This window comes from Lipotes vexillifer, unplaced genomic scaffold (genome assembly GCF_000442215.2).
Source record: "Lipotes vexillifer unplaced genomic scaffold, Lipotes_vexillifer_v1.1 scaffold560, whole genome shotgun sequence".
NCBI classification, from domain to species: Eukaryota; Metazoa; Chordata; class Mammalia; order Artiodactyla; family Lipotidae; genus Lipotes; species Lipotes vexillifer.
In genome coordinates, this window is record NW_006792210.1 from 998,807 (window position 1) to 1,025,126 (window position 26,320).

Below are 26,320 nucleotides of genomic sequence, written 5' to 3' on the forward strand. Positions count from 1 at the left end.
CTTTAATTCTTAAGGAGATTAATATGTTGCTTTCTCTAAGCAGACTGAAAGGCTTTCTTAGATGCTGAAACATGCCTGAAGGGCATCTTACTAGTACAACTTCAGAAGTGCTCTACCCAGAGATCTTCTTTTAGAAAAAGCAGAGGAAAGTAACATGAGCAGAAAAACCATGCAAAAGGACTCTGTCAAAGTAGTTAAACTGACAATTAGACAAATGACAAAAGGTTTCCAGTCCAGAAAGTAGGAAAAGGAAAATATATTTCTTCTTCTTAGGCAACATTTTTTTTTCCTTACAGAAATTCGTACTGAGATATAATTCAGATGCCATACAAATTCATCTACTGAATATTTAAAGTATACAATTCAATGGTTCTTAGTATATTCACAGAGCTGTGCATCTATTGCCACTAGCTAATTCCAGAACTTTTTCATCACCCCAAAAAGGAACTCCATATCCCCTCAGAAGTCACACCCTATTTCCCCTTCTTCCAGTCCCAGCCAACCACTGATCTCCTTTCTGTCTCTATGGAATTGCTTAGGCAACATTTTGCACTGTGAATCAATCAGGGCATGGCCAAGGGTGTCTTGCAGTCAAAACTCATCTAGCACACTTGGAAGCTATCAAGGTACAATGTCAAGCACAAGCCATCTGGCTCAAAGATGTGAAGCCACTTAAAGGATGGACAGTTAAAAGTGATGAGTGGTGGGGAGGGAGGGATCAATTAGGAGTTTGGGATTAACAGATACACACTACTCTATATAAAATAGATAAACAACTAGGACCTACTGTATAGCACAGGGAACTATATTCAATATCTTATAATAAGCTATAATGGAAAAGAATCTGAAAAAGAATATATATATATATATATATATATATATATATAGGTGTATATACTGAATCACTTTGCTGTACACCTGAAACACTGTAAATCAACTATACTTCAAAAAAATTTTTTAATATATATTTTTTTAAAAGTGATGAGTGGCACATAGAACCATCTCACACTCCACTAAGCATCTTGCCCAATCTGTCTAGGATTTGGATAAGGAAATAGTCATTTGTTGCTCAGGAGGTGCACTGTCATAGGTTCTCACCATTCTGCCAGATTTCTTCTCAACCTGCAATGTCCCTACCCTGAATGAACTGCAATTTCTATGGGGATCTAGAAGAGGACCACCCTATCCACAAAGGGAACTTCCTAATATTCAGTCCTGCTGTGGGCCGGGCATCACTCAGATGTCTCACTAGCACCTCAAACTCAACATCAGTCCAAACCTACCATCCCTACCCACAATTCTGCTACCTGGCAATACCTTCTTTCCAGTTTCCAAACTTTAGTGCTAACTTTGAATTACCTCTCTAGTAGCCAATCACTTGCCAGGTTCAGGATATTCCTCTGCAATTCTCTTTACCTCCACCCCCCACCCCCGCTGTTACAGCCATAGTGCGGCCCCCTTTCTCTCCTGGACTTCAGAAATAGCCCCCTAACTGGTGTTTCCTCCTTCCTTCCTTCTTCCTGCTCCAACTCACCTCACCCATTATATTGCTGCCTGATTAGATTTCCTGCAAAACAGCTCTTACTGGTGTTTACAACCCTCCAGTATTTCCTTACTGGTAACAGAATAAAATCAAACCCACAACCTGGCATTCAGGGCTTTCCACCATCTGATGCTTCCTTTCCAACCTGGCATCCTATGATTCCCTCCCCAGTACCCTGTGCTTTGATCCTATTGAATTACTTGTGGTTCCCTGTCCAGACCCCTCAATACTCTGCCTCTGTACCAGCTGTTCCTTCATCCTGGAATCCTCTACCTTCCTACCATCACTGCATTATCAAACTCTACCCTGCCCTTTAAGGCCTCATCCAAACACCATCTCCTGCTGGAACCCTTACCTAATTCCCAGCCACGTGTCCCTCCACCAGCTGAAGTAATAACTCGCTCTTCTCTGACATCACATAGCGCCATTTTCTTGGTAACTACTACTTTCTATCTTGTGTTATAAATGTCTACATAGGTCTCATTTCCCCTACTAGATCATGTGCTCACTGAAGATGCTATCTATGCTTGGTTCTCCACTGTATTCTCCATAGTACCTCCTATAATACCTTGTACATAATACATACGCAGACATATTTGCTGAGTGAATGAACAAATGAACAAATTTAAGATTGGTCCAGGGACGTCCCTGGTGGTGCAATGGTTAAGAATCCGCCTGCCAGTGCAGGGGACATGGGTTCGCCCCCTGGTCCGGGAGTATCCCACATGCCGCGGAGCAACTAAGCCCGTGTGCCACAGCTACTGAGCCTGGGCTCTAGAGCCCGTGCTACGCAACAAGAGAAGCCACCGCAGTGAGAAGCCCGTGCACCGCAACAAAGAGTAGCCCCCGCTCGCCGCAACTAGACGAAGTCCGAGCGCAACGAAGACCCAATGCAGCCAAAAATAAATAAACAGGAGCTTCAAGATGGCGGAAGAGTACGACGTGGAGATCACCTTCCTCCCCACAAATGCATAAGAAATACACCCACATGTGGAACAACGCCTACAGAAAACCTACTGAACGCTGGCAGAAGACCTCAGACCTCCCCAAAGGCAAGAAAGTCCCCACGTACCTGGGTAGGGCAAAAGAAAAAAGAATAAACAGAGACAAAAGAATAGGGACGGGACCTGCACCAGTGGAAGGGAGCCGTGAAGGAGGAGAGGTTTCTACACACTCGGAAGCCCCTTCGCGGGCGGAGGCTGCGGGAGGCGGAGGGGGAAGCTTCGGAGCCGCGGAGGACAGCACAGCAACGGGGGCGCGGAGGGCAAAGCGGAGAGATTCCCGCACAGAGGATCGGCGCCGACCGGCGCTCACCAGCCCGAGAGGCTTGTCTGCTCCCCCGCCGGGGCGGGCGGGGGCTGGGAGCTGAGGCTCGGGCTTCTGTCCAGCGAGCGCAGGGAGAGGACTGGGGTTGGCGGAGTGAACACAGCCTGAGGGGCGCTAGTGCGCCACGGCTGGCCGGGAGGGAGTCCGGGAAAAGGTCTGGACCTGCCGAAGAGGCAAGAGACCTTTTCTTGCCTCTGTTTCCTGCTGCGTGAGGAGGAGATTAAGAGCGCCGCTTAAACTAGCTCCAGAGACGGGCGCGAGCCGCAGCTATCAGCGCGGACCCCAGAGCCGGGCATAAGACGCTAAGGCTGCTACTGCAGCCACCACGAAGCCCGCGTGCAAGCACAGGTCACTCTCCCCACCTCCCCTCCCGGGAGCCTGTGCAGCCCGCCACTGCCAGGGTCCCGGGATCCAGGGACAACTTCCCCGGCAGAACGCACGCCGGCCTCTGCCGCTGCAGGCTCCCCATCCCCACCCCGCGCTCTATGCCCCTCCCTGCACCCCCCACCCCCGCCCAGCCCGCAGTGAACCAGAGCCCCCAATCAGCGTCTCCTTTAACCCCGTCCTGCCTGGGCGGGAACAGATGCCTCAGGCGACCTACACGCAGAGGCGGGGCCAAATCCAAAACCGAACCCCGGGAGCTGTGCGAACAAAGAAGAGAAAGGGAAATCTCTCCCAGCAGTCTCAGGAGCAGCGGATTAAAGCTCCACAATCAACTTGATGCACCCTGCATCTGTGGAATACCCGAATATACAGTGAATCATCCCAAATTGAGGAGGTGGGCTTTGGGAGCAACGATATATATTTTTTTCTCTTTTCGTGAGTGTGTACGTGTATGCTTCTGTGTGTGATTTCGTCTGTATAGCTTTGCTCTTACCATTTTCCTAGGGTTCTGTCTTTTTTTGTTTATTTTAGTATAGTTTTTATCGCTTGCTATCATTGGTGGATTTGTTTTTTGCTTTCGTTACTCTCTTCTTTCTTTTTTTATTTTTCAAATTTTTTTAATAATTATTTTTTATTTAATAACTTTTACTTTATCTTCTGCTTTCTTTCTTTCTTTTTTTTCTCCCCTTTATTCTGAGCTGTGTGGATGACAGGCTCTTGGTGCTCCAGCCAGGCATCAGGTCTGTGCCTCTGACGTGGGAGAACCAAGTTCAGGACACTGGTCCACAAGAGACCTCCCAGCTCCACGTAATATCAAACGGTGAAAACTAACACACCATTGTAAAGCAATTATACCCCAATAAAGATGTTAAAATATATATATATATATATATATATATATATATATATATATATACAACACCCAGACCCAGCTCCACTCAATGACCAGCAAGCTACAGTGCAGGACACCCTATGCCAAACAACTAAAAAGACAGGAACACAACCCCATCCATTAGCACAGAGGCTGCCTAAAATCATAATAAGGCCACAGACACCCCAAAACACACCACCTGACGTGGACCTGCCCACAAGAAAGACAAGATCCAGCCTCACCCACAGGCTGGATCACAGAACACAGGCACTACTCCCCTCCACCAGGAAGCCTACACAGCCCACTGAACCAACCTTAGCCACTGGGGACAGACACCAAAAACAACGGGAACTACGAACCTGCAGCCTGCAAAAAGGAGACCCCAAACACAGTAAGTTAAGCAAAATGAGAAGACAGAGAAACACACAGCAGATGAAGGAGCAAGGTAAAAACCCACCAGACCTAACAAATGAAGAGGAAATAGTCAGTCTAAGTGAAAAACAATTCAGAGTAATGATAGTAAAGATGACCCCAAATCTTGGGAATAGAAGGGACAAAACACAAGAAACTTTAAACAAGGACCAAGAAGAAGTAAAGAGCAAACAAACAGTGATGAACAACACAATAAATGAAATAAAAAATTCTCTGGAAGGGATCAACAGCAGAATAACTGAGGCAGAAGAACGGATAAGTGACCTGGAAGATAAAATAGTGGAAATAACTACTGCAGAGCAGAATAAAGAAAAAAAATGAAAAGAACTGAGGACAGTCTCAGAGACCTCTGGGACAACATTAAACGCACCAACATTCGAATCATAGGGGTCCCAGAAGAAGAAGAGAAAAAGAAAGGGACTGAGAAAATATTGGAAGAGATTATAGTCAAAAACTTCCCTAATATGGGAAAGGAAATAGTTAATCAAGTCCAGGAAGAGCAGAGAGTCCCATACAGGATAAATCCAAGGAGAAACACACCAAGACACATATTAATCAAACTACCAGTAATTAAATACAGAGAAAAAACATCAAAAGCAGCAAGGGAAAAACAACGAATAACACACAAGGGAATCCCCATAAGGTTAACAGCTGATCTTTCAAAAGAAACTCTACAAGCCAGAAGGGAGGGGCAGGACATATTTAAAGTGATGAAGGAGAAAAAACCTACAACCAAGATTCCTCTACCCAGCAAGGATCTCATTCAGATTTGACGGAGAAATTAAAACCTTTACAGACAAACAAGAGCTAAGAGAATTCAGCACCACCAAACCAGCTCTACAACAAATGAGAAGGAACTTCTCTAGGCAGGAAACACAAGAGAAGGAAAAGACCTACAATAACGAACCCAAAACAATTAAGAAAATGGTAATAGGAACATACATATCGATAATCACCTCAAATGTAAATGGATTAAATGCTCCAACCAAAAGACACAGACTGGCTGAATGGATACAAAAACAAGACCTGTATATATGCTGTCTAAAAGACCCACACTTCAGACCTAGGGACACATACAGACTGAAAGTGAGGGGACAGAAAAAGATACTGCATGCAAATGGAAATCAAAAGAAAGCTGGAGTAGCAATTCTCATATCACACAAAATAGACATTAAAACAAAGACTATTAAAAAGGCAAAGAAGGACACTACATAATGATCAAGGGATCAATCCAAGACAAACATACAACAACTGTAAATATTTATGCACCCAACATAGGAGCACCTCGATACATGAGGCAAATACTAACAGCCATAAAAGGGGAAACTGACAGTAACACAATCATAGTAGGGGACTTTAACACCCCACTTTCACCAATGGACACATCATCCAAAATGAAAATAAATAAGGAAACACAAGCTTTAAATGATACATTAAACAAGATGGACTTAATTGATATTTATAGGACATTCCATCCAAAAACAACAGAATACACAATCTTCTCAAATGCTCATGGAACATTCTCCAGGATAGATCATATCTTGGGTCACAAATCAAGCCTTGGTAAATTTAAGAACACTGAAATCGTATCAAGTATCTTTTCTGACCACAACACTATGAGACTAGATATCAGGGAAAAAAATCTGTAAAAAATACAAACACATGGAGGCTAAACCATACACTACTTAATAACCAAGAGATCACTGAGGAAATCAAAGAGGAAATCAAAAAATACCTAGAAACAAATGACAGTGAAAACACGACAACCCAAAACCTATGGGATGCAGCAAAAGCAGTTCTAAAAGGGAAGTTTATAGCAACAGAATCCTACATCAAGGAACAAGAAACATATATAAACAACCTAAACTTACACCTAAAGCAATTAGAGAGAGAAGAACAAAAAACCCCCAAAGTTAGCAGAAGGAAAGAAATCATACAGATCAGATCAGAAATAAATGAAACAGAAATGAAGGAAACGATAGCAAAGATCAATAAAACTAAAAGCTGGTTCTTTGAGAAGATAAACAAAATTGATAAACCACTAGCCAGACTCATCAGGGAAAAAAGGGAGAAGACTCAAATCAACAGAATTAGGAATGAAAAAGGGGAAGTAACAACTGACACGGCAGAAATCCAAAGGATCAGGAGAGATTACTAAAGCAACTATACGCCAATAAAATGGACAATCCGGAAGAAATGGACGAATTCTTAGAAATGCACAACCTGCCAAGACTGAACCAGGAAGAAATAGAAAATATGAACAGACCAGTCACAAGCACTGAAATTGAAACTGTGATTAAAAATCTTCCAGCAAACAAAAGCCCAGGACCAGATGGCTTCACAGGCGAATTCTATCAAACATTTAGAGAAGAGCTAACACCTCTCCTTCTCAAACTCTTCCGAAATAGAGCAGAGGGAGGAACACTCCCAAACTCATTCTACGAGGCCACCATCACCCTGACACCAAAACTAGACAAAGATGTCACAAACAAAGAAAACTACAGGCCAATATCACTGATGAATAAAGATGCAAAAATCCTCAACAAAATACTAGCAAACAGAATCCAACAGCACATTAAAAGGATCATACACCATGATCACGTGGGGTTTATCCCAGGAATGGAAGGATTCTTCAATATACGCAAATCAATCAACGTGATACACCATATTAACAAATTGAAGGAAAAAAACCATATGATCATCTCAACAGATGCAGAGAAAGCTTTCGACAAAATTCAACACCCATTTATGATAAAAACCTTCCAGAAAGTAGGCAGAGAGGGAACTTACCTCAACATAATAAAGGCCATATATCACAAACCCACAGCCAACATTGTTCTCAATGGTGAAAAACTGAAACCATTGCCTATAAGATCGGGAACAAGACAAGGTTGTCCACTCTCACCACTATTATTCAACATAGTTCTGGAAGTTTTAGCCACAGCTATCAGAGAAGAAAAAGAAATAAAAGGAATCCAAATTGGAAAAGAAGAAGTAAAGCTGTCACTGTTTGCAGATGACATGGTACTATACATAGAGAATCCTAAACATGCCACCGGAAAACGACTAGAGCTAATCAATGAATTTGGGAAAGTAGCACGATACAAAATTAATGCACAGAACTCTTTGGCATTCCTATACACTAATGATGAAAAATCTGAAAGAGAAAACAAGAAAACACTCCCATTTACCACTGCAACAAAAAGAATAAAATATCTAGGAATAAACCTACCTATGGAGACAAAAGACCTGTATGCAGAGAACTATAAGACACTGATGAAAGAAATTAAAAATGCTACAAACAGATGGAGAGATATACCATGTTCCTGGATTGGAAGAATCAACACTGTGAAAGTGACTATACTACCCAAAGCAATCTATAGATTCAATGCAATCCCTATGAAACTACCACTGGCATTTTTCACAGAACTAGAACCAAAAATTTCACAATTTGTGTGGAAACACCAAAGACCCCGAATAGCCAAAGCAATCCTGAGAAAGAAAAACGGAGCTGGAGGAATCAGGCTCCCTGACTTCAGACTATACTACAAAGCTACAGTAGTCAAGACAGTATGGTACTGCCACAAAAACAGAAATACAGATCAGTGGAACAGGATAGAAAGCCCAGAGATAAACCCACGCACATATGGTCACCTTATCTTTGATAAAGGAGGCAAGAATATACAGTGGAGAACATGCAGCCTCTTCAATAAGTGGTGCTGGGAAAACTGGACAGCTACATGTAAAAGAATGAAATTAGAACACTCCCTAACACCATACACAAAAATAAACTCAAAATGGATTAAAGACCTAAATGTAAGGCCAGACACTATCAAACTCTTAGAGGAAAACATAGGCAGAACACTCTATGACATAAATCACAGCAAGATCCTTTTTGACCCACCTCCTAGAGAAATGGAAATAAAAACAAAAATAAACAAATGGGACCTAATGAAACTTCAGAGCTTTTGCACAGCAAAGGAAACAATAAACAAGACCAAAAGACAACCCTCAGAATGGGAGAAAATATTCGCAAATGAAGCAACTGCCAAAGGATTAATCTCCAAAATTTACAAGCAGCTCATGCAGCTCAATATCAAAAAAACAAACAACCCAATCCAAAAATGGGCAGAAGACCTAAACAGACATTTCTCCAAAGAAGATATACAGATTGCCAACAAACACATGAAAGAATGCTCAACATCATTAATCATTAGAGAAATGCAAATCAAAACTACAATGAGATATCATCTCACCCCGGTCAGAATGGCCATCATTAAAACACCTGCAAACAATAAATGCTGGAGAGGGTGTGGAGAAAAGGGAACCCTCTTGCACTATTGGTGGGAATGTAAATTGATACAGCCACTATGGAGAACAGTATGGAGGTTCCTCAAAAAACTAAAAATAGAACTACCATACGACCCAGCAATCCCACTACTGGGATTACATATACCCTGAGAAAACCATAATTCAAGAAGTCATGTACCACAATGCTCACTGCAGCTCTATTTACAATAGCCAGGACATGGAAGCAACCTAAGTGTCCATCGACAGATGAATGGGTAAAGAAGATGCGGCACATATATACAATGGAATGTTACTCAGCCATAAAAAGAAACGAAATTGAGTTATCTGTAGTGAGGTGGATGGACCTAGAGTCTGTCATACAGAGTGAAGTAAGTCAGAAAGAGAAAGACAAATACTGTATGCTAACACATATATATGGAATTTAAGGGAAAAAAATGTCACGAAGAACCTAGGAGTAAGACAGGAATAAAGACACAGACCTACTAGAGAATGGACTTGAGGATATGGGGAGGGGGAAGGGTAAGCTGTGACAAAGCGAGAGAGTGGCATGGATATATATATGCTACCAAACGTAAAATTGATTTTTACATAAAACCCATATTTCTGACTTCTCTTAAAAAGTTGGACGATCTGGAGATTCCTTAAAAAAAACTGAAAATAGAACTACCATACGACCCAGCAATCCCACTACTGGGCATATACCCTGAGAAAACCATAATTCAAAAAGAGTCATGTACCAAAATGTTCATTGCAGCTCTATTTACAGTAGGCAGGACATGGAAGCAACCTAAGTGTCCATCGACAGATGAATGGGTAAAGAAGATGCGGCACATACATACAATGGAATATTACTCAGCCATTAAAAGAGGGAAGAGATATGGGGATATATGTATATGTATAACTGAGTCACTTTGTTGTAAAGCAGAAACTAACACACCATTGTAAAGCAATTATACTCCAATAAAGATGTTAAAAAATAAAAATAATTAATTAATTAAATAAATAAAATAAAGATTGGTCCAGGCTAGCCTGGATCTGAATCCCAGGGCGTGCTGATATTGATATAGTGGGTGTGGCATAAGCCACGTTCTTAGGGCCTTCTATGTTCTCCTAAGGATGCTTCCCATTGGCTTATCTAAAGCCTTGCTGAATGAGACCATGACTGGAGCTTTACCACCAAAGCTTATACAAGTTCGTTAAACCCGTCCTCCTCTCACTAGAACCCCAATCTCCCTCAGGTTCAAAAACGCCCCTGGCTCTGGGCTCATGTCCCTCTTCTCAGTGAGCAGAACTGGAAAATTCTGGTTGCTGGGCTATTCTACGTGAAAGAAATGACAAAAACACTGCATCACAATATGGGTTTCTCTCTGAGAGGGGCAATGTTACTTTACGTTGCCTATGGTAGTCTAAGTACACTGGCAAGCATTTGGACATGACGTTGGGGAGAAATAATGATAAAACGAACGTATAATTCATCTTTCACCGATGAACTTTTAACTCAGAAATGTACTTTTTGGTGAGGGGAAGTGGTCTGTACCTCGATGAAAAGAGGTTATATATAGCCAAGACAACTCCATTTCAAATAGCTCTAGAGAGAGACATTTTTTAAAGAGCACACGTACCTGGAGTTTCAACTGTGTCCTGCTTTTTGGTTGTTCCCTTTGTGTTAATTTCACAACTTACATGATAAAAAGTGAAAAGCAAATGATGCTTTTGATGCAGGTGAATGGGAAGCTCAATTTTAATCTGAAATGAAAGCAAAATTACACATAGCGTTTTGTTTTCATTGTCAAGCTGGACTGTCAGACCTTTAGCTCTGTTTCATCATACTTTTCCAGTGACATACTTTTCTAAATCACAGGCCAAGTGGTCAAATAACAGATATGATTCAAATATATTCCAAATGGTTTTCTGGTCAGTTTCACAGTTTGACAACAATATTCTCTTGGGTTGTGAGGGCTGATTTATTACTTTTGCTGGAGAGTCCAGTGGATTCTCCTGGATTCAACTTTGCAGCAGGATTTTCTGAAACACTGGATCAAAACCACATCCTTACAGCCCAGGGATACTCTGTAACTCAATGTGAGTCAGTGAATGCAATCCATCTACAATGTGCATTGAATTTGAAAGGCTGCTTTTTTCGAAATCACTGCCCTCCTCTGCATGAAGAAAAAATTAAGCCTTTACAAATAAACATGCAAAAAGTCACTGTGGTATTATGGGATCCACAAATTACAGTTTATATATATTTCTTTAGAAGAAAAACACAACCTTACTCTTGAATAAATAAAAAGTATCACCCTGACACACGAATTTAATACTAAAAATTAATACTTTAATACAAGCATTGCAAGTACTTTTCCAGTCAGAACCCAACTGCCTGTTTGTAATGCCTCCTGGGAAGTATACGGGAGACAGATTACAGATTTAACTGACTTAACACACATACGTGGACTTGCACAGGAACACATGCAAACACACACACACGCTCACACTCACTTTCCTGGTTAATATATAGTGAATGCTTGAAAAGTCCATTTCTGACTTCCTAAAGATAATGTGGACTACTTACTACATGAACAAGTTTTCTCTAGTGACTGACATTGGTTATAGAGGGGGATGTATTAGACAGCTTGGTGATGGGACATCTGGCCTAATTATCATTCACACAAGGCATGGTTTTGGTGTTATAACTAATTTCTGTTGTAGGTATATTTCACCACAGAATGTGCCTATTCACAGCATCCGGACCATCTGGGTAGCTAATGCTCTGCTGCACATCAATATGGACATACTCCCTCCCTGGGTGGCGAAAATGCAAAGTCCCACTACCCTCCTCTCCATCCCCGGAGAAAGTAGGGGCACTGGACTGAGAAGGAATGAGTGAGCCTCGGGCTGGGGTTTAAGGCCTCCATACAACAAGGTTCCAGCTGGGCCTGGGGAAATCAGGACAGCAGGGGGGATGGTTTCAGACCAAGCCAGGGATGGAGACGTGGAACCTGAGAAGCAGGAACAGCAGAGCTTCTGGCCCGGGATACGCATCCGGGTTCCATGGAGACATGTAGCCATCAAAAGCAGTCTGCGGATTTGGATAAGCTGGCTACACGTAGACGAGAAGAGGCTGTGACAGAGACACTAAGAGAGACAATGGAAAGGACACAGAGACATAGAGATAGAGAAGTGGGAAGAATGAAAGAGAGGCAGGGACAGGGTCAGAAAGGCAGACTGAGGAAGGGCGCTCGGAGGCCGGGAGACCGTGCCAGCCCCCTCTGTCTACATTGCGCTGAGGCATTTAGTGCAGCCAATGGGATTCTGGGGACCCAGCCATGCCGCTGTGTCTCTCGGAGCATTTCACTTACAGAGAGGCTGCACCCTCCCCACGCAGAACCACAGGAAGAAAGAGCTAAAAGGGCCTTCAGAAAATCCCTTCTAAATTTCTTCTTTTAAAGCTTTGGAAATGGAGACTCAGAAAGAGGAAGTGACTTGCTCAAGGTCACGGAGCCAGTTGTTGTCAAAGTAAGGGCTAGAATCCCCGTTCCAGTGTGGTGTCCGTTTCCTACATTATCTCACGCCAGAGCCCCTTCAATTTGTGGGCCAATCTTCCACTGTCACCAAAGGGCACCAAGCAGGCAGTGGCCCCTCGTTCTGATGTGACATTTTCTATTTTCACGGGACAAAACATTCAGCGAGTGAAAGTGCAGACACAATACTGGAAATGATTCAAAGAGAAAAAGAAGAGCCACCACTGGGTTTTGTAAACGTCAAAATAACACGCTTTACCTCATCATAGAACTCTGGATTTTGGTTGTGATGTGAGACAACAGCATAAGCGTTTGTGGTAAAAACAGGCCCCGCAGGTTTTCCATAAATACACTGCAAAAGAAGGAAACAGAGTCACCACTCTCAATGCCACTCTTTAGACATGATGCTAGGGAACCACATACAGTTAGAGGCACCTGTGAGCCCAGGGTCACGGCCAAGCCCACCCAGCTCTCACCATGAACCTGTAAATTCCAAATCGCTTACAGTCACTCCAGACACCACCCCAGACATCGTCTTACTTGGCTGCGTGGATGCTTCTGAATTCCCGGCCATCTGAGAAATATAATTCCAACCTAGCTGACAGTAAGAGGCTGAACACTTCTAGTCATTTGGAAGGGAAACACTCTCCAACCAGGCCTGGAAAGCTTACTTCTCTCGTGCTATTTGCACTTCTTAATATGAGAAGCTCCCCCTCAGTCGGTCAGCAACATTTGCTGAATGCTCGCTGTGCAGCAGGTAAGGCGAGGAGTTAACAAAATAGAACCAACAGCAGATCTATTCCTAGCCTTGAGGAATTAGAAACTGAGTGTCCATTAAGCTACAGACTAGCTTACTGTTCTCTCACTTTATGAGCCACAGTTTAAGAGTCACCAGCTTGCTGTTACACCAACAAAATTAATGGAAGGCTTTCTATGGTTCCATGGAAAGATCCGATTTCATTTCTAGTGTGAGCTTTTCACTTCCATAGGCCTAATAAGTTCAAGGATGAATATATGGAGTCACTGTGCCAAGGTCCTAACTGCCTCACTCGGGTACTTCGGGGCTAGCCTCCGGGCCAGCTAAAAAATGAAAGTGACACTCCACGTGAGTGCAACGCCAGCTCTCCTTAAATATGCTCATGAAGGCAATTTGCAGGCACTGCAGAGAGGTAACCTAAGAATCTTTAAGTATACAAAAAGGATATCGGATGAATGGCTAAAGAAGATGTGGCACATAGATACAATGGAATATTACTCGGCCATAAAAAGAAACGAAATTGAGTTATTTGTAGTGAGGTGGATGGACCTAGAGTCTGTCCTACAGAGTGAAGTAAGTCCGAAAGAGAAAGACAAATACCACATGCTAACACATATATATGGAATCTAAGAAAAAAAATGTCATGAAGAACCTACGGGTAAGATGGGAATAAAGACACAGACCTACTGGAGAATGGACTTGAGGATATGGGGAGGGGGAAGGGTCAGCTGGGACGAAGTGAGAGAGTGGCATGGACATATATACACTACCAAACGTAAGGTAGATAGCTGGTGGGAAGCAGCCGCATAGCACAGGGAGATCAGCTCGGTGCTTTATGACCACCTAGAGGGGTGGGATAGGGAGGGTGGGAGGGAGGGAGACGCAAGAGGGAAGAGATATGGGGATATATGTATAAGTGTAGCCGATTCACTCTGTTATAAAGCAGAAACTAACACACCATTGTAAAGCAATTATACTCCAATAAAGATGTTAAAAAAAAAAAAGGATACACCGCGTGGGGGCAAAGAAAATGTTATTCTCATCTCCACTGAAGGAAGAATCAGAGAACATACACCTAATTTGAGCCAGCTAATTCTTAATTTAACTTAGCTTTCTCTGTGAAAAAACTCTCTTTTCAAGGGTCAAAGCTATTAACCATTCAATGACTTAACTGGGGCTATTCCAGCCTCTTTCCCAAGGTGGTTTAAGTGGAAGATTTGCCATCCATCTGTCTGATTTAGGCTCAAAAGCTAGAGAAGTTGGGAAGCCGGATAAACACTTTGTGACGGCTAGACGGTCTGACTTCCCTCTCAGGCCTCTGATTAATGGGCTATGGGCTAAAAAGCCAAAAGTAAAAAGCAGCTGTAAAGAGTGAAAATGTAAGGGCACTGTGAAGTGACAGGTATTTAAGGACTGCGGTATCAGATAATGCTGAGATGCTTCTCATGGATCACTAATTCAAGTTTGGAGGCACCATTTGGCCAGCCACGGACTAGAAGTCATATCTCAGATCAAAGCAGTTATGCTGTGCTTCTGTCAGCTCGAAGCCCGTTCAGGTTTCAAGGAGAAAGGAGTTTAAACTCCCCTGATGGTACCGTTATAAGCTGTCAGGTCACAGGAGAAAACGACCTTGTGACTGGGCATTGGAGCAACGCAAAATCAAAGTGGGGCAAAGGCAAATATCTGGCATATGAAGCTTTACCCATTTTTAAAGCTATATATGCTCCTAACTCATTTTGTTATTTCTTAGTATTTAACGCATTCTTATAGTTAACGTGTAAGAGTAGAGAAGACGATATAACATTTGTCGCATTAGTACCTTTTCTTTGACATTTAAACACATTAAACTTAGCACACAGAACTACCGAGTACCAAAATCTCTACCTCTACTAAAAATGCATGCTTATCAATATCACAAACAAACCTTTACGGCGCTAGCATCACTTTCATCCGAATCCCGGAATTCCACACAGACCGCGATGTTCCTTGCCTAAAATGATTCATCATTCAAAATGAGTGACAGAACAAAATTATAAATAACATTTTACACCCCAAAATGTATAGTTTACACTGTGTACCTTGGCAAATGTTTTCTGGCTATCGTATTTTAACTGCAAGGGATATACGTATAGATGGTTTTTGTAAACAGTAAATGGGTAACAATATTTTGTCATTTCTGGAACAAACTCTTCAACTTCCACAGTAATATTTTGACAATTCTTTGCAAAAGGCTTCAGGGGCACATATGAAGACGTAATACAGTCTACAGCAGAAAAAAAGAACAGGCAAAGATGTGACAATCATGAACACATTCCTGCATTTATAAAAATATACACGGTTTGTGTTCTCAAAGAGCAGTTTAACAAACAGAATTCTTAGTGATTGACAATAAGTCATACAAGCAACTTTAAGGACCCAGAAGAACAAGTAGGAGTAAGTAGCCTGATGTTGGTTTTAGCGAAACCCTTCAAACCAGACGTGGATTGCTATTTCATTCTCAACGTAGAGCGATTTGCCAAATATAACACATCATAATTTTGACAAATTTAAACTCTGCACAGAAATCCATTACATTTTTCCTCCTGTGACTGCAATTTAGCTTTCACTGCAAATTTCTATTGGTATCAGGGAAGTAACAGTAAATTTATGCCAATTAGCTCATGGCTAGTCACTCTTAAAAAGTTAACTTGGTGCAGGTGCAGATTTTCACTTAAGAAATAATGGCAGCCTTTTGAAACTACAAATCTTATGATGTGTTACCAATAATAAATTCAATCCTCCCGAAAGTGGAAAACACAAAGGCTCAGAGAGGTGTAGCAGCAGCACATGTTACTGAGGTAGCCCCTTGTAGTAAAGGTTATTCATACGCTTAAGGGGCTCTAAGACCGCTGGTCCTTGCTGCAGAGCAATACTGATGGAGAAGGAAGAGCCCAGAGAGTCAGACCTGAGGACACAATATTTTTCGTTGGGTTTGGCTTTCTACTATAGCGATACTTACAACAGAATATCTGGAGGTATAGAGTAAAGGTACAAAGAAACAAGTGATCATTTCACTACCCAGAGATAACTACTACTAATATCTTGGCATATTCTCTTCTAGTCTTCTTCCTATGCATGTTTTATATGACAACACAAAAATCCCACTGTATACAGAACTTTATCCTGGTTTTTTTTTGGCGATTTATCTGATGTCTTATTTCATGAATTCTTTGTAAACATCATTTTTCTTAGCTGCATAAAGTTTCATGGTATCTGGATACCATAACTGCCTTAACCACACTGACAGGGTTGGGCTCGGGTTGTTTCCAAATCCCCCCACCCCACATGAACAACACTGCCCAGCACACCTGTATGCATAAACTCCTGTCTACACTTCAAATTACTTCTTTAGGAAAAAAATAAGCCATTGTACTCTTAGATGTCTTAAAATGTCAATTGCCACTCTCCTACTTCAATCTTTTCGTGACTTCTCACGGTACTTGGAATGAGATTCAGTCTTTTAAGGAGTTACCATGGTCTTTACAATTCTCTACATGACGTGTACTCATGTCTCCCTTGTGCCCGTCACACACTACACGGGAGCCACATTGGCTCCGTTTCTGTTCATACACACCAAGCTAGCTCCCACCTCAAGGTCTTTACATATGTGACACCCTCAGAGCAGAATGTACAGTCACAATCACCACATGCTGGCTGGGTCACATGGTGAGCCTTCATTGGCCACCCTTTTTAAAGCAGCCTGCCCAACCACAGACTGAAATTATTCATTTATTTGTTGTCTTGTTTAATGTCTGTCATTCATTCTAGACTGTAATCTCCACACTTTCAAAGCATCTGGTAAGCATTCAATAAAAAGTTTACTCAATAAATGCTTATTCGGTGAATAAATGGCTAGACAGAATCTCAGAAACGGAATGCCTCAGTTACGGACATTCATGGATATCTACTGCCAAACTGTATTCCTACTCGTGATGGGGGACGGTGCCTGGCCAAAACCCAGCCAGCATTAGACAGTTCCACTTCATTTTTGTAAATCCGACAGATGAACAAAAGCATCACAATGCTTAAATGTTTACCTTTGTGTTAGTGGCATAATTACTGAGACTGGACATTTTAAAAATATTTACAAAGTCATTTTATTTCCTGCAAATTGTCTTTTGTGTCTCCTGAGATCATAGATTCTTTAGACAAGAAAAGAGATTGTCCTCCTTTTGGATCCCTTCGTTGATGAAACTCATCCAAGGCAAAAGGAGCAGAAGCTCACGGCAGCACACTCACAACATCGTACATAATACATGAAACAGCACCTGATAAAATCAACTTAATTCACTTCCTAATCTGTAAGTATTTACCATGTGTCCTGGGTTGAACAGTGTCCCACCAAAATTCATGTCCACTAGAAGCTCAGAATGTGACCTTATTTGGAAATAGGGTCTTGGCAGATGTAATTAGCTAGGAGGATGAGATCATAACGGATTAAGGTGGGCCCTAAATCCAATGACTGGTGTTCTCAATAGAAGGCCATGGGAGGACAGAGGCAGAGATTGGAGTGATGCAGCTACAAGCCAAAGGATGCCAAGGATAGTCAGCAGCCACTAGAAGCTAGGAAGAGGCGAGGAATGATTCCTCCTTAGAGCATTCAGAGGAGCATGGCCCTACTGACACCTTGATTTTGACTTCTAGCCTCTCGAACCACAGAATAAATTTGTGTTTTAAGCCACCCAGTTTGTAATACTTTCTTACAGCAGCCCTAGGAAACGAATATACCATGTAAACCTCAAGAAAAACACTGAGAAGATAAAAACCTGAGATTCAAGCATAGCTCTGTAGGCTTATTTGCAATATGTAAGTTCTTACTTGATAAATCCACAGGAACACATTCTACTGTGATGTTTAGCTGCCCGGGAATAATCTGCAATTTGGTCTTCTCTGGCCTAGATGTAAAATAAGAATATTTTATACTTAAAAATATGATTAAGAAGTGCATTGGTTACACTTTATCCAAACTTCCAAACGCTTCCAAAATCCAAATGCTCCGAAGCATCTGATTTTTCCCATATATGACTCACATTCAGAATTTGAAGAAATTATAATTCATCTATTATACTGATTTACTGCAGTAACTCCCAAACACTTACTTCTTGTATTCTGACAGCAACTTGAGAATGTCTTCACTTGAAAGCTTGCTACTGTCTTGTTTATACAAAGGAGAAAATCTCCCATCCAGGTCCAGAGAACCTTGAATATCTTTGAAAATGGGTCTAAAACAGGAACAGAAGGGGTTTTTTAACTCAAAAGTATTGATGATAAAATAGTGGTGGTGGGAGTATAAAATGGTGAAACTATTTTGGAACATAATTTGGCAGTTTCTCCCGAAGTTAAGCATACACCTACCCTCTGATCCTGCAATTCCACTCCTAGGCATATTTCCACATGGTACTTGACCGTTCACAGCAGATTTATTTGTTATAGCCCCAAACTGGCAACCACCCAGATATTCATCAACAGGTGAATAAACAAATCGTGGTATATTCTTACAATGGAATACTACTCAAAATGAACAACTGATACAACATTATGGATGAAACTCAAAAACAGACTGAGCACAAGAAACCAAATGCAAGGGACTTCCCTGGTGGTCCAGTGGTTAACACTTCTCCTTCCAATACAGGGAGTGCGGGTTCCATCCCTGGTCGGGGAGCTAAGATCCCATATGCCTCGTGGCCAAAAAACCAAAACATGAAACAGAAGCAATACTGTAACAAATTCAATAAAGACTTTAAAAATGGTCCACATCAAAAAAAAAAAAAAAGTCTTAAAAAAAAAAAACCAAATGCAAGAGTACATACTGCGTGATTCCACTTATATGATAGTCTAGAATAGGTAAAAGTCATCTAAGGTCAGTGGTTGCCTGGGTGTGGGTGGGATGGCTGACTGGACAGGAATATGAGGAAACTCTCTGGAGTGATAGACATGTTCTATATCTTGGTCGGGGTGGTAGTTTTATGACTGTAAATATCTGTGAAAATTCATCAAGTTGGACATATAAAATGTGAATTTTAATCAAAGGTAAATTATCTCAATAAAGTTGATAAAAATTGAATTAGATATTTAAGATCAATTTATAGAGTCTACAATATATATCTAAAGTTTCCAATATGAATTGGAATTATTCCCTCCCCCTCCCCTTCTTCCATTTTTCAAGCAGCTATTTTACTGCTAAATCGGGAAGTAATGTACAAGCACCCAACACACTGGAAGCAGCTATGGCCAGAAGCACAATTCCCCCTGGCAGAACCTCTGAAAATGTGATTATAGGCATTAACTATTGTTCCTACTTCTAAGCATACCTCCTTTATTTTCAGTAAACAGGGGTTTATCACACATCTTTTAAATACCCCAGCCAAGCCTTTAGAGTGAGCTCCCGCTACTGCTGACAACCAAAATAATTCAGGCAGAAAAAAACAGCATAATTCCACATCAGAACTGAGGATCGAAGCTTCTAACTTTGAAGACTTTAAAATTTATTTTTCTACTGGCAAATCAGCATCAAGCAGCTACTGCTATGGCCTGAAGCGGGGCGGGGGACAGTGTGCCACAGGTGTCCAGAGTGGGCTCTGAACTCAGATGCCATGAGCGCTGAGCCCTACTCACACACATGCCATGTGAACTTGGGCAAGGATTTCTTTTTTATTTCAGTGACTCAATTTCCTCGTCTCTAAGATGGGGGAGAACACTACCCACCTCTTTTTTCGAGGGGGGTATGTATGTATGTGTGTATGTATGTATTTATTTATTTGTTTGTTTGTTTGTTTGGCTGCGCCGGGTCTTAGTTGCGGCATGCAGGATCTTCGCTGCCGCGTGCAGGATCTTTAGTTGCGGCATGCGGGATCTAGTTCCCTGACCAGGGATCGAACCCGGGACCCCTGCATTGGGAGCGCAGAGTCTTACCCACTGGAGCACCAGGGAAGTCCCAATACCCACCTCTTAAGGAAGTATACATTAAACACTTAGACCTCTGCCTTATACACTGAGCACTTAATCCCTGTAAATAATAACAGCAGCAGCAGCTGGAGCATCACTAAGTATGCTTATATTTACAGGCCATATTTCGCCTTCTATAATGCCTAAATATACCACCCTCCACTACTCTTTGCCCTTGACCTATCCTGGGCTATCATTCTTACCAGTCTGCAAAACAAGGACAAGGTGCCTTTTCATCTACCAACATACAATGCATTTTGAGACCTTCCCCCAAATGAAAGGATTATAAATAGTGACAGAAGACTTAATTAACTTAGAATCTCCTATCCTTATGCTACTCCTCAGCACCCACTGATTGAATTATTCAGAACACAGTGCCCTTTCCCCAGAAGTTCCAGTGAGCTGTACAGGCTGTACCACAAACAAGCCAGTGAACTTGAACTTCAAAGGGGGAATAAGCAAGAAGCACGTTTTAAGTCATCACTGTAGGTAGACTTGCAAGATCTGGAGAAAAAACATGTAACCCACCATCAGATATGTGGCATAGATAATACACTTCCTAATAGACCCCTTCCCTGAAGGGGTTGCCAAATTTGTCATCAGAAAGCAAGAAAATCTATTAAGTAATTACACACTTGCACTTAACAACAGCATTCTTTGCCTTCTCATTTTTAGTATGTTTTTCAGAATTACTCTATGATGGCTTTTCAAAGCATAAACCCAGCCAACTCTGAAACAGTGGGCACACTGTACGTAATTCACTACAATTTCTGGTTTTCTGGGAAAAAAATTCCATCACTTTAGCAAATAAGCTCTGCTTTAAAATGCAATAAAATTAAGTGGTGTCAGTCAGATCAGTAACCCAAGCCAAAGAAAATTTCCCTGAAGCAAGACATTTGAAAAAGTGAAAGGTCTTTGAGGCACAGCAAATTCTAAGAGAAAGAATTCTTATATCCTGTTACAGACTGAATGTTTGTATCGTTCCCCCAATCCGGCTGCATGCCGCCAAAGTTCATTTGTTGAAATCTAATCCCCAAGGTGATATTTGGAGGTAGGGCCTTTGGGAGGTGATTCGGTCATGAGGATGGAGACCTCATAAGTGGGGTTAGTGCCCTTGTAAGAGGCCAGAGAGCTAGCTTGCCCTCGTTCCACCATGTGAGGATACAAGGAGAAGTTGGTTATCTAAAACCTGGAAGACAGTCCTCACCAGAACCCAACCATGCTGGCACCCTGATCTCGGAATTCTAACCTCTGGGTACGAAATAAATGTCTGCTGTTTAAGCCACCCAGTCTATAATAATTCATTATAGCAGTCCGAATGGACTGAGACACATCCCAAGTGTCCCAAGATGTAACTGGCTTGTCAGAAACAGACTTCCAAATGCTACTGGGAAAGACGACAGCCCTCAACTTTACATATAAGCGTGAATAGATGGGTCAGGATTACATTTGCACAAACCTGGCAGCCCAAGCAAAGGGCATTCTGTATTGTCCAAGGCGGCTACACACTTGCTTAGCTGTCCTGTGCACCTTCTGGGCTGTCTAAGGGCAGAAATAAGAAGATCATATTTGTTCAAACTACCAGGGACTCACCCAGAAAAATAACTGCCCCAACTTACTGATATAAAACATCAAAATCTAGGAAAACAATATACAGAAATAGCTACAAGTAAAACAAACACACATCAGCCACCCACTTTTCAAGATGAGAATATTTCCTAAAGGTTCTGTGTTTTCTCATCAACAAAGCCCTCATCGAGATATCGGAAGACAGACAAAACAGATGTAGGGCATGTTTTGCACCAAAGACCACTACTGGGAAAATTTAAGCCGTTTCAATGTGTATTTCCTCTCACAACGTGAGCAGGCAGACACTCATCATCCTTGGGAGAAGTTTGTTTGGGTACTGCTGACCTTTTTACTCCCAAGGTAAAAGCCAAATGACCAAGAATCAATGCAATTAGTTTAGCGTGGGCAGGAATTGCTGTTTGCACAGGCACTGGGAGATGGCAAAGGAGATGAACTGCCTATAGAGTCTAAACAGGCTGTGAAAACGCTGGCTGTATGCTCACCCCTAGGGATACAGAATGCTAGAGGCTTTCATCTATACTGTTCAGAGTTTCTTTTCCCACAAATTAGTCATAGGTCTCCCCAGCATCTCCCCCTTAATAAACACTATTTGGACACACAGCTAAATGCTACATATAACAGATCGACTCTTATAAATACTCAGCAGCTGGAGTGCCGCTAATGAACTGTGCCACAAATGCTTTCCCTCTCTGGGCCTCACTTTTCTCATTTATAAAATGAGACGAGAGAATTAGATCAATAATTTCCACAAGTTTGGAATTCATGATCCAGAAATTTGGATGATTATACGGGTCGCCGACTTTGAAGGCTGCCACTTAAAGCCCTTGGATGGTAAAAAACAATCCCTGCCATTTCATACACCAACATTTCAGGAAAGACAGTACAGGTGTAATGTTTAAAAGGTAGGAAGGGCAAAAATCTCAGAATAAAGGACAGCCCTTCGAATAAAATACATTGAAGTTTCATGAATGGCTCACTATCTTGTATTTCTTTTCTCATTTCATCACAGATAGGAGTAAATTTGAGTACAGACTGGCATTTGGAAACTGCAGGACTGGGTCATTTTTATCCCCCCCAGCTCTGACATTCTAGGCCTGTATTGCAGGGCTGGGAGTAAAGAAAGGGTAGCTATTGCCAAGGATACGGTATCAATGAACAGGTGTTGCCTAAAAGCCTTTAGCTCTTACTTTGATAAGCAAGCAAAGATCAGATCGTCATGTAAAAAGGACATAAAGGAAAAGGGGGAAAAGTCACGTTCAAGCCTTAGCATGCACACTCACACAGTACGCAACGTTCTCAGAAAATACCGCATGCTGCGAGAACTTTGTGGGATTGTTTTGCTTTTTGTTTTCTTTTGGGAGGAATCATGGATGGTACCATTTCAAATATCAATAAAAGGCAAATTCTACATCAGGCTGAAATGCTCACAAACGATCTTTATAAATACCTTTGCCGGGTCGGAATTTTTGATGTAGGGTTCCGCACAGTGCGTGATGTTTCCCTGGAGCACCTTTTCAATTCTCGCAACCAGGAAAATTTCAGGATGTGGATTCGTCACTGAGAAAATTCCCTGGAAAATATTCCTGCCGTTAAGACTTTTCTTGAACGTAACCTCATATATACAGTTGTTTGGTTAGTGATTCCTAGTGGTGTGTTTAGCACAGAATGTTGATGTTCAACATAGGATCACGTCCAGGGCCCTGGCAATAGATAGCACTTCCTTTCATACAGTTTCATACAGTTTCCCAGGCTCCCAATGTTCCTTTCAAAATGGATTTTCTATTTTGTCACCAATTTCACGTGTATTAGTCCGCAAAGCACAGGTGTCACCCTGGCTGCTTAGCCTCTTGTGTTCGGCGGTGTTTGCGAGGTGCATCCTTAGGCCTTATCAGTACGGCATGTATTGTTTTGTTTGGCTTAAGCGGCATGTGCAAAAATAGCGTGCATTTCTGAAGTGGAACCGGGTATGCATTTTCAAACGTAACTGCCTGTAACTCCAGGGCAATTCACTCACACTTAACTACTACTGATGGTAGCTAAGAAGGAAGAAAATACTTTACTGCTCTGTATAACATAAAAACTGAATCATCCTATAGAAACCACTCCTTTGTTGCAGTTAAAGAGCCCTGGTAAAGGTAGAGGACAGAGGATCCAAAACTCCCTTTGTTCCCAAACACTTTATCTCAGCTACTAATGCAGATGCAACCCAAGTTCCATGAGTTTTCTTTGAGGGCATGTGGAACAAGCATATCATCTCCCGTTCCAGTTCAGCTCCTTCCAAATATAATGTCTTCCAAATAGCCTGTTAGTTGGTTATGTCCGTTGCTTAAAGAAGCACCACACAAACGAATTCAAGTGTAAAAATCCATCACTGGGACTCTACCAAGTTTTATTTTTCTGCTTGGTATATTACCAACTGTGTTAAGATAGTGTGTTCCAGTTTTCAAAGCATTTCAGACACGGTAGCTCATCTGTTCCAGAAAGAACCCTCTGAGGTAGACAGGAAAGAAGAGAAAACCGAGCGTAGGACGCTAAGTAATTCCCCCAAATCCAGCAGCTTCTAAGGGTCCCAGATTATGGCTGATTTAGCTTTGAATTCCCAAGCAGCAAGCATGGAAGAAAGTGGTTAAAAACTGTTCGGGGAGTCAAATTTCCTGGGCTCAAATGCTGACCCCACCATTTATGGGTTTAGGCAAGTCGTATCCTCTCTACATCTCAGATTTCCCATCTGTGAAATGGGGGATGATGAGAGTAAGAGCGCTTTCGTAATCTTCTTGAGTGGATTAAATGAAGTAATGCACATTAGGTACCTGGTTATTGCCAGAGTAACCCAAAGCGTCTCAAGATCACAGAACTTGATTTTTGGTTCTGCCAGGAGCATGCTGCCCGGGCTGTGACATGCAGCTTGGCAGACTGCTAGAGCAGCTCCCGCAGAAGGAAGGTATGCTGAGCAGTGCACCTTGAGTGCAATCTCATGCTTTCTGATTGTCACAGAACTGTGCTAGATAGTTTTCGTGCACCATCTCCCTCAGTCTTCATAAAACCCTTGAACGCAAGCACTACGATATACACATTTTACAGATTAAGAAACTGAGGCTTAGAGACGTTCACGCAGTAAGCGAGTGAAGATTGCAGCCAGGGCTTCCAGACGATACACAGCCTCTCAGCCTCTTGACCTAGGCTTCCAACATCTCACTTGACACAGCTTGACGAGAACAGTAACACCAATTACTGCCATGGATAACATTCACTGAGCGCCTATTGTTCCCCATGCCCAGTACTCCAGCCGTTTCCCCACACAGCCATTTCCCCACACTGATGCAAGCAACGAATATTATCATTTAAAAGGATTTGACAACTGATAAGAGGAAGCTGCTTTCACTTGTTTATCTGTTATCACTGTTACTACTGCTCTTAACAACGGCCACGTCTTACTGAGCCAACTCGGCGGGCCTGGTACAGGGCCGAGTGCTTTCTAGGGACAGCACACGTTGTCTGAGCCTCACCTGGATAGCACCTGGATGCAGGTACTATGGTTACCTCCAGTTTACAGATGAGGATGCTGAGGCACAGGGATGCTCACTGTTCAAGTGACCAAGATTCCAGTCCAGGGGGAGACTCTCTGCGGCTGCTTTGCCTTTTGTCCCACCAGCTTCGAGCTCTCCCCCTGTCCCCGGAACACAGAAGGGTAACCAGAGAGCGCCCAGGAATCCTGTGTGGGCTGGGAGTCTGGCTCTTTAGGACAAGGCCTCTGGCCCTTCCCTCCTGTCCCACCAAGGAGGCATGGATGGGCCTGCCCTCGCCGGAGGGTGACTCTCACCCACTTCACTGCCCCCTCCCTCTAAAGAACGGGCCAGGTCCCCCCAGCCCAGTCCGCACCACTTAGCCCCCAGAGCACGGCAGGGCATGTGATGGCAGAGTGCCCCCTTTTCACTAGCGCCCAACACCTGCTGCCCCCCAGCGGGGAGCCCACAAGCCACAGGTCAGTTTGGGGGACATGGCGGACTGAGCTCTGTCAGGGCATCTGGGAAGGAACTGCCAGGCAGCTGAGAGTGAAGTAACTGGTCACAGTGGCTGTTTGGTGTCAGGAAGGCAAAACTACTCAACGGACCCAGCTTCCTCCTTTTCCTGTGGTCACCTTGTTGCTCCAAGGAGCAGATGGGGAGTGCCTAGAACGGCCCGCAAGCCCCCACTGTCCACCAAGCCCTGGAGTGGCCTCTTTCTACAGATCATGCCACCCCTCGAACAGCCTTGGTGGAGGTGACAGGGTTGCCAGACAGCCCTTTCCAGGAATGCTGGGGAACCAGGCTGTTTCCCCATCTCTAGGGTGACAGGGAAGCAGTGCAGTAGAGGGGGGACAGCTCCTCATCTCAGTAGCTCTGTGACCTTGAGTAAGCCACCTGACTGCTCTGTGCCTCAGTTTCCTCATCTATAAAATGGGAATAGGAATAGGACCTACCTACTTTACTGGGGGTGTGGTAAGAATTAAATGACTTTATACAGATAAAGTACCTAGAGAAATATGGGGAAAAAAATTGCCAAAATAAATCTGATGAGCTGAGATTAGCGTTCAGATCTGCTAACATCCAGTCTCTCCCTAC

General features: G+C 42.6%; 1 protein-coding gene and 1 non-coding gene across 2 annotated transcripts in view; both read right to left on the reverse strand.

The window, feature by feature from the left end:
• Positions 1-26,320, reverse strand: part of DOCK11 (dedicator of cytokinesis 11) — a 199,299-nt gene that overhangs the window by 102,428 nt on the left and 70,551 nt on the right. Inside the window, exons 13-20 of the mRNA XM_007465458.1 lie at positions 23,167-23,289; positions 21,589-21,671; positions 18,284-18,406; positions 18,003-18,079; positions 15,224-15,408; positions 15,070-15,135; positions 12,648-12,740; positions 10,490-10,613 (exon numbers count right to left, since the gene is read on the reverse strand). Of these exons, the coding sequence (XP_007465520.1) occupies positions 10,490-10,613; positions 12,648-12,740; positions 15,070-15,135; positions 15,224-15,408; positions 18,003-18,079; positions 18,284-18,406; positions 21,589-21,671; positions 23,167-23,289 (874 nt within the window). The remainder of the gene's footprint in view (positions 1-10,489; positions 10,614-12,647; positions 12,741-15,069; positions 15,136-15,223; positions 15,409-18,002; positions 18,080-18,283; positions 18,407-21,588; positions 21,672-23,166; positions 23,290-26,320) is intronic.
• TRNAG-CCC (transfer RNA glycine (anticodon CCC)) lies at positions 20,042-20,114 on the reverse strand. The gene has a single exon. It is a non-coding gene; the product is annotated as a tRNA-Gly (tRNA).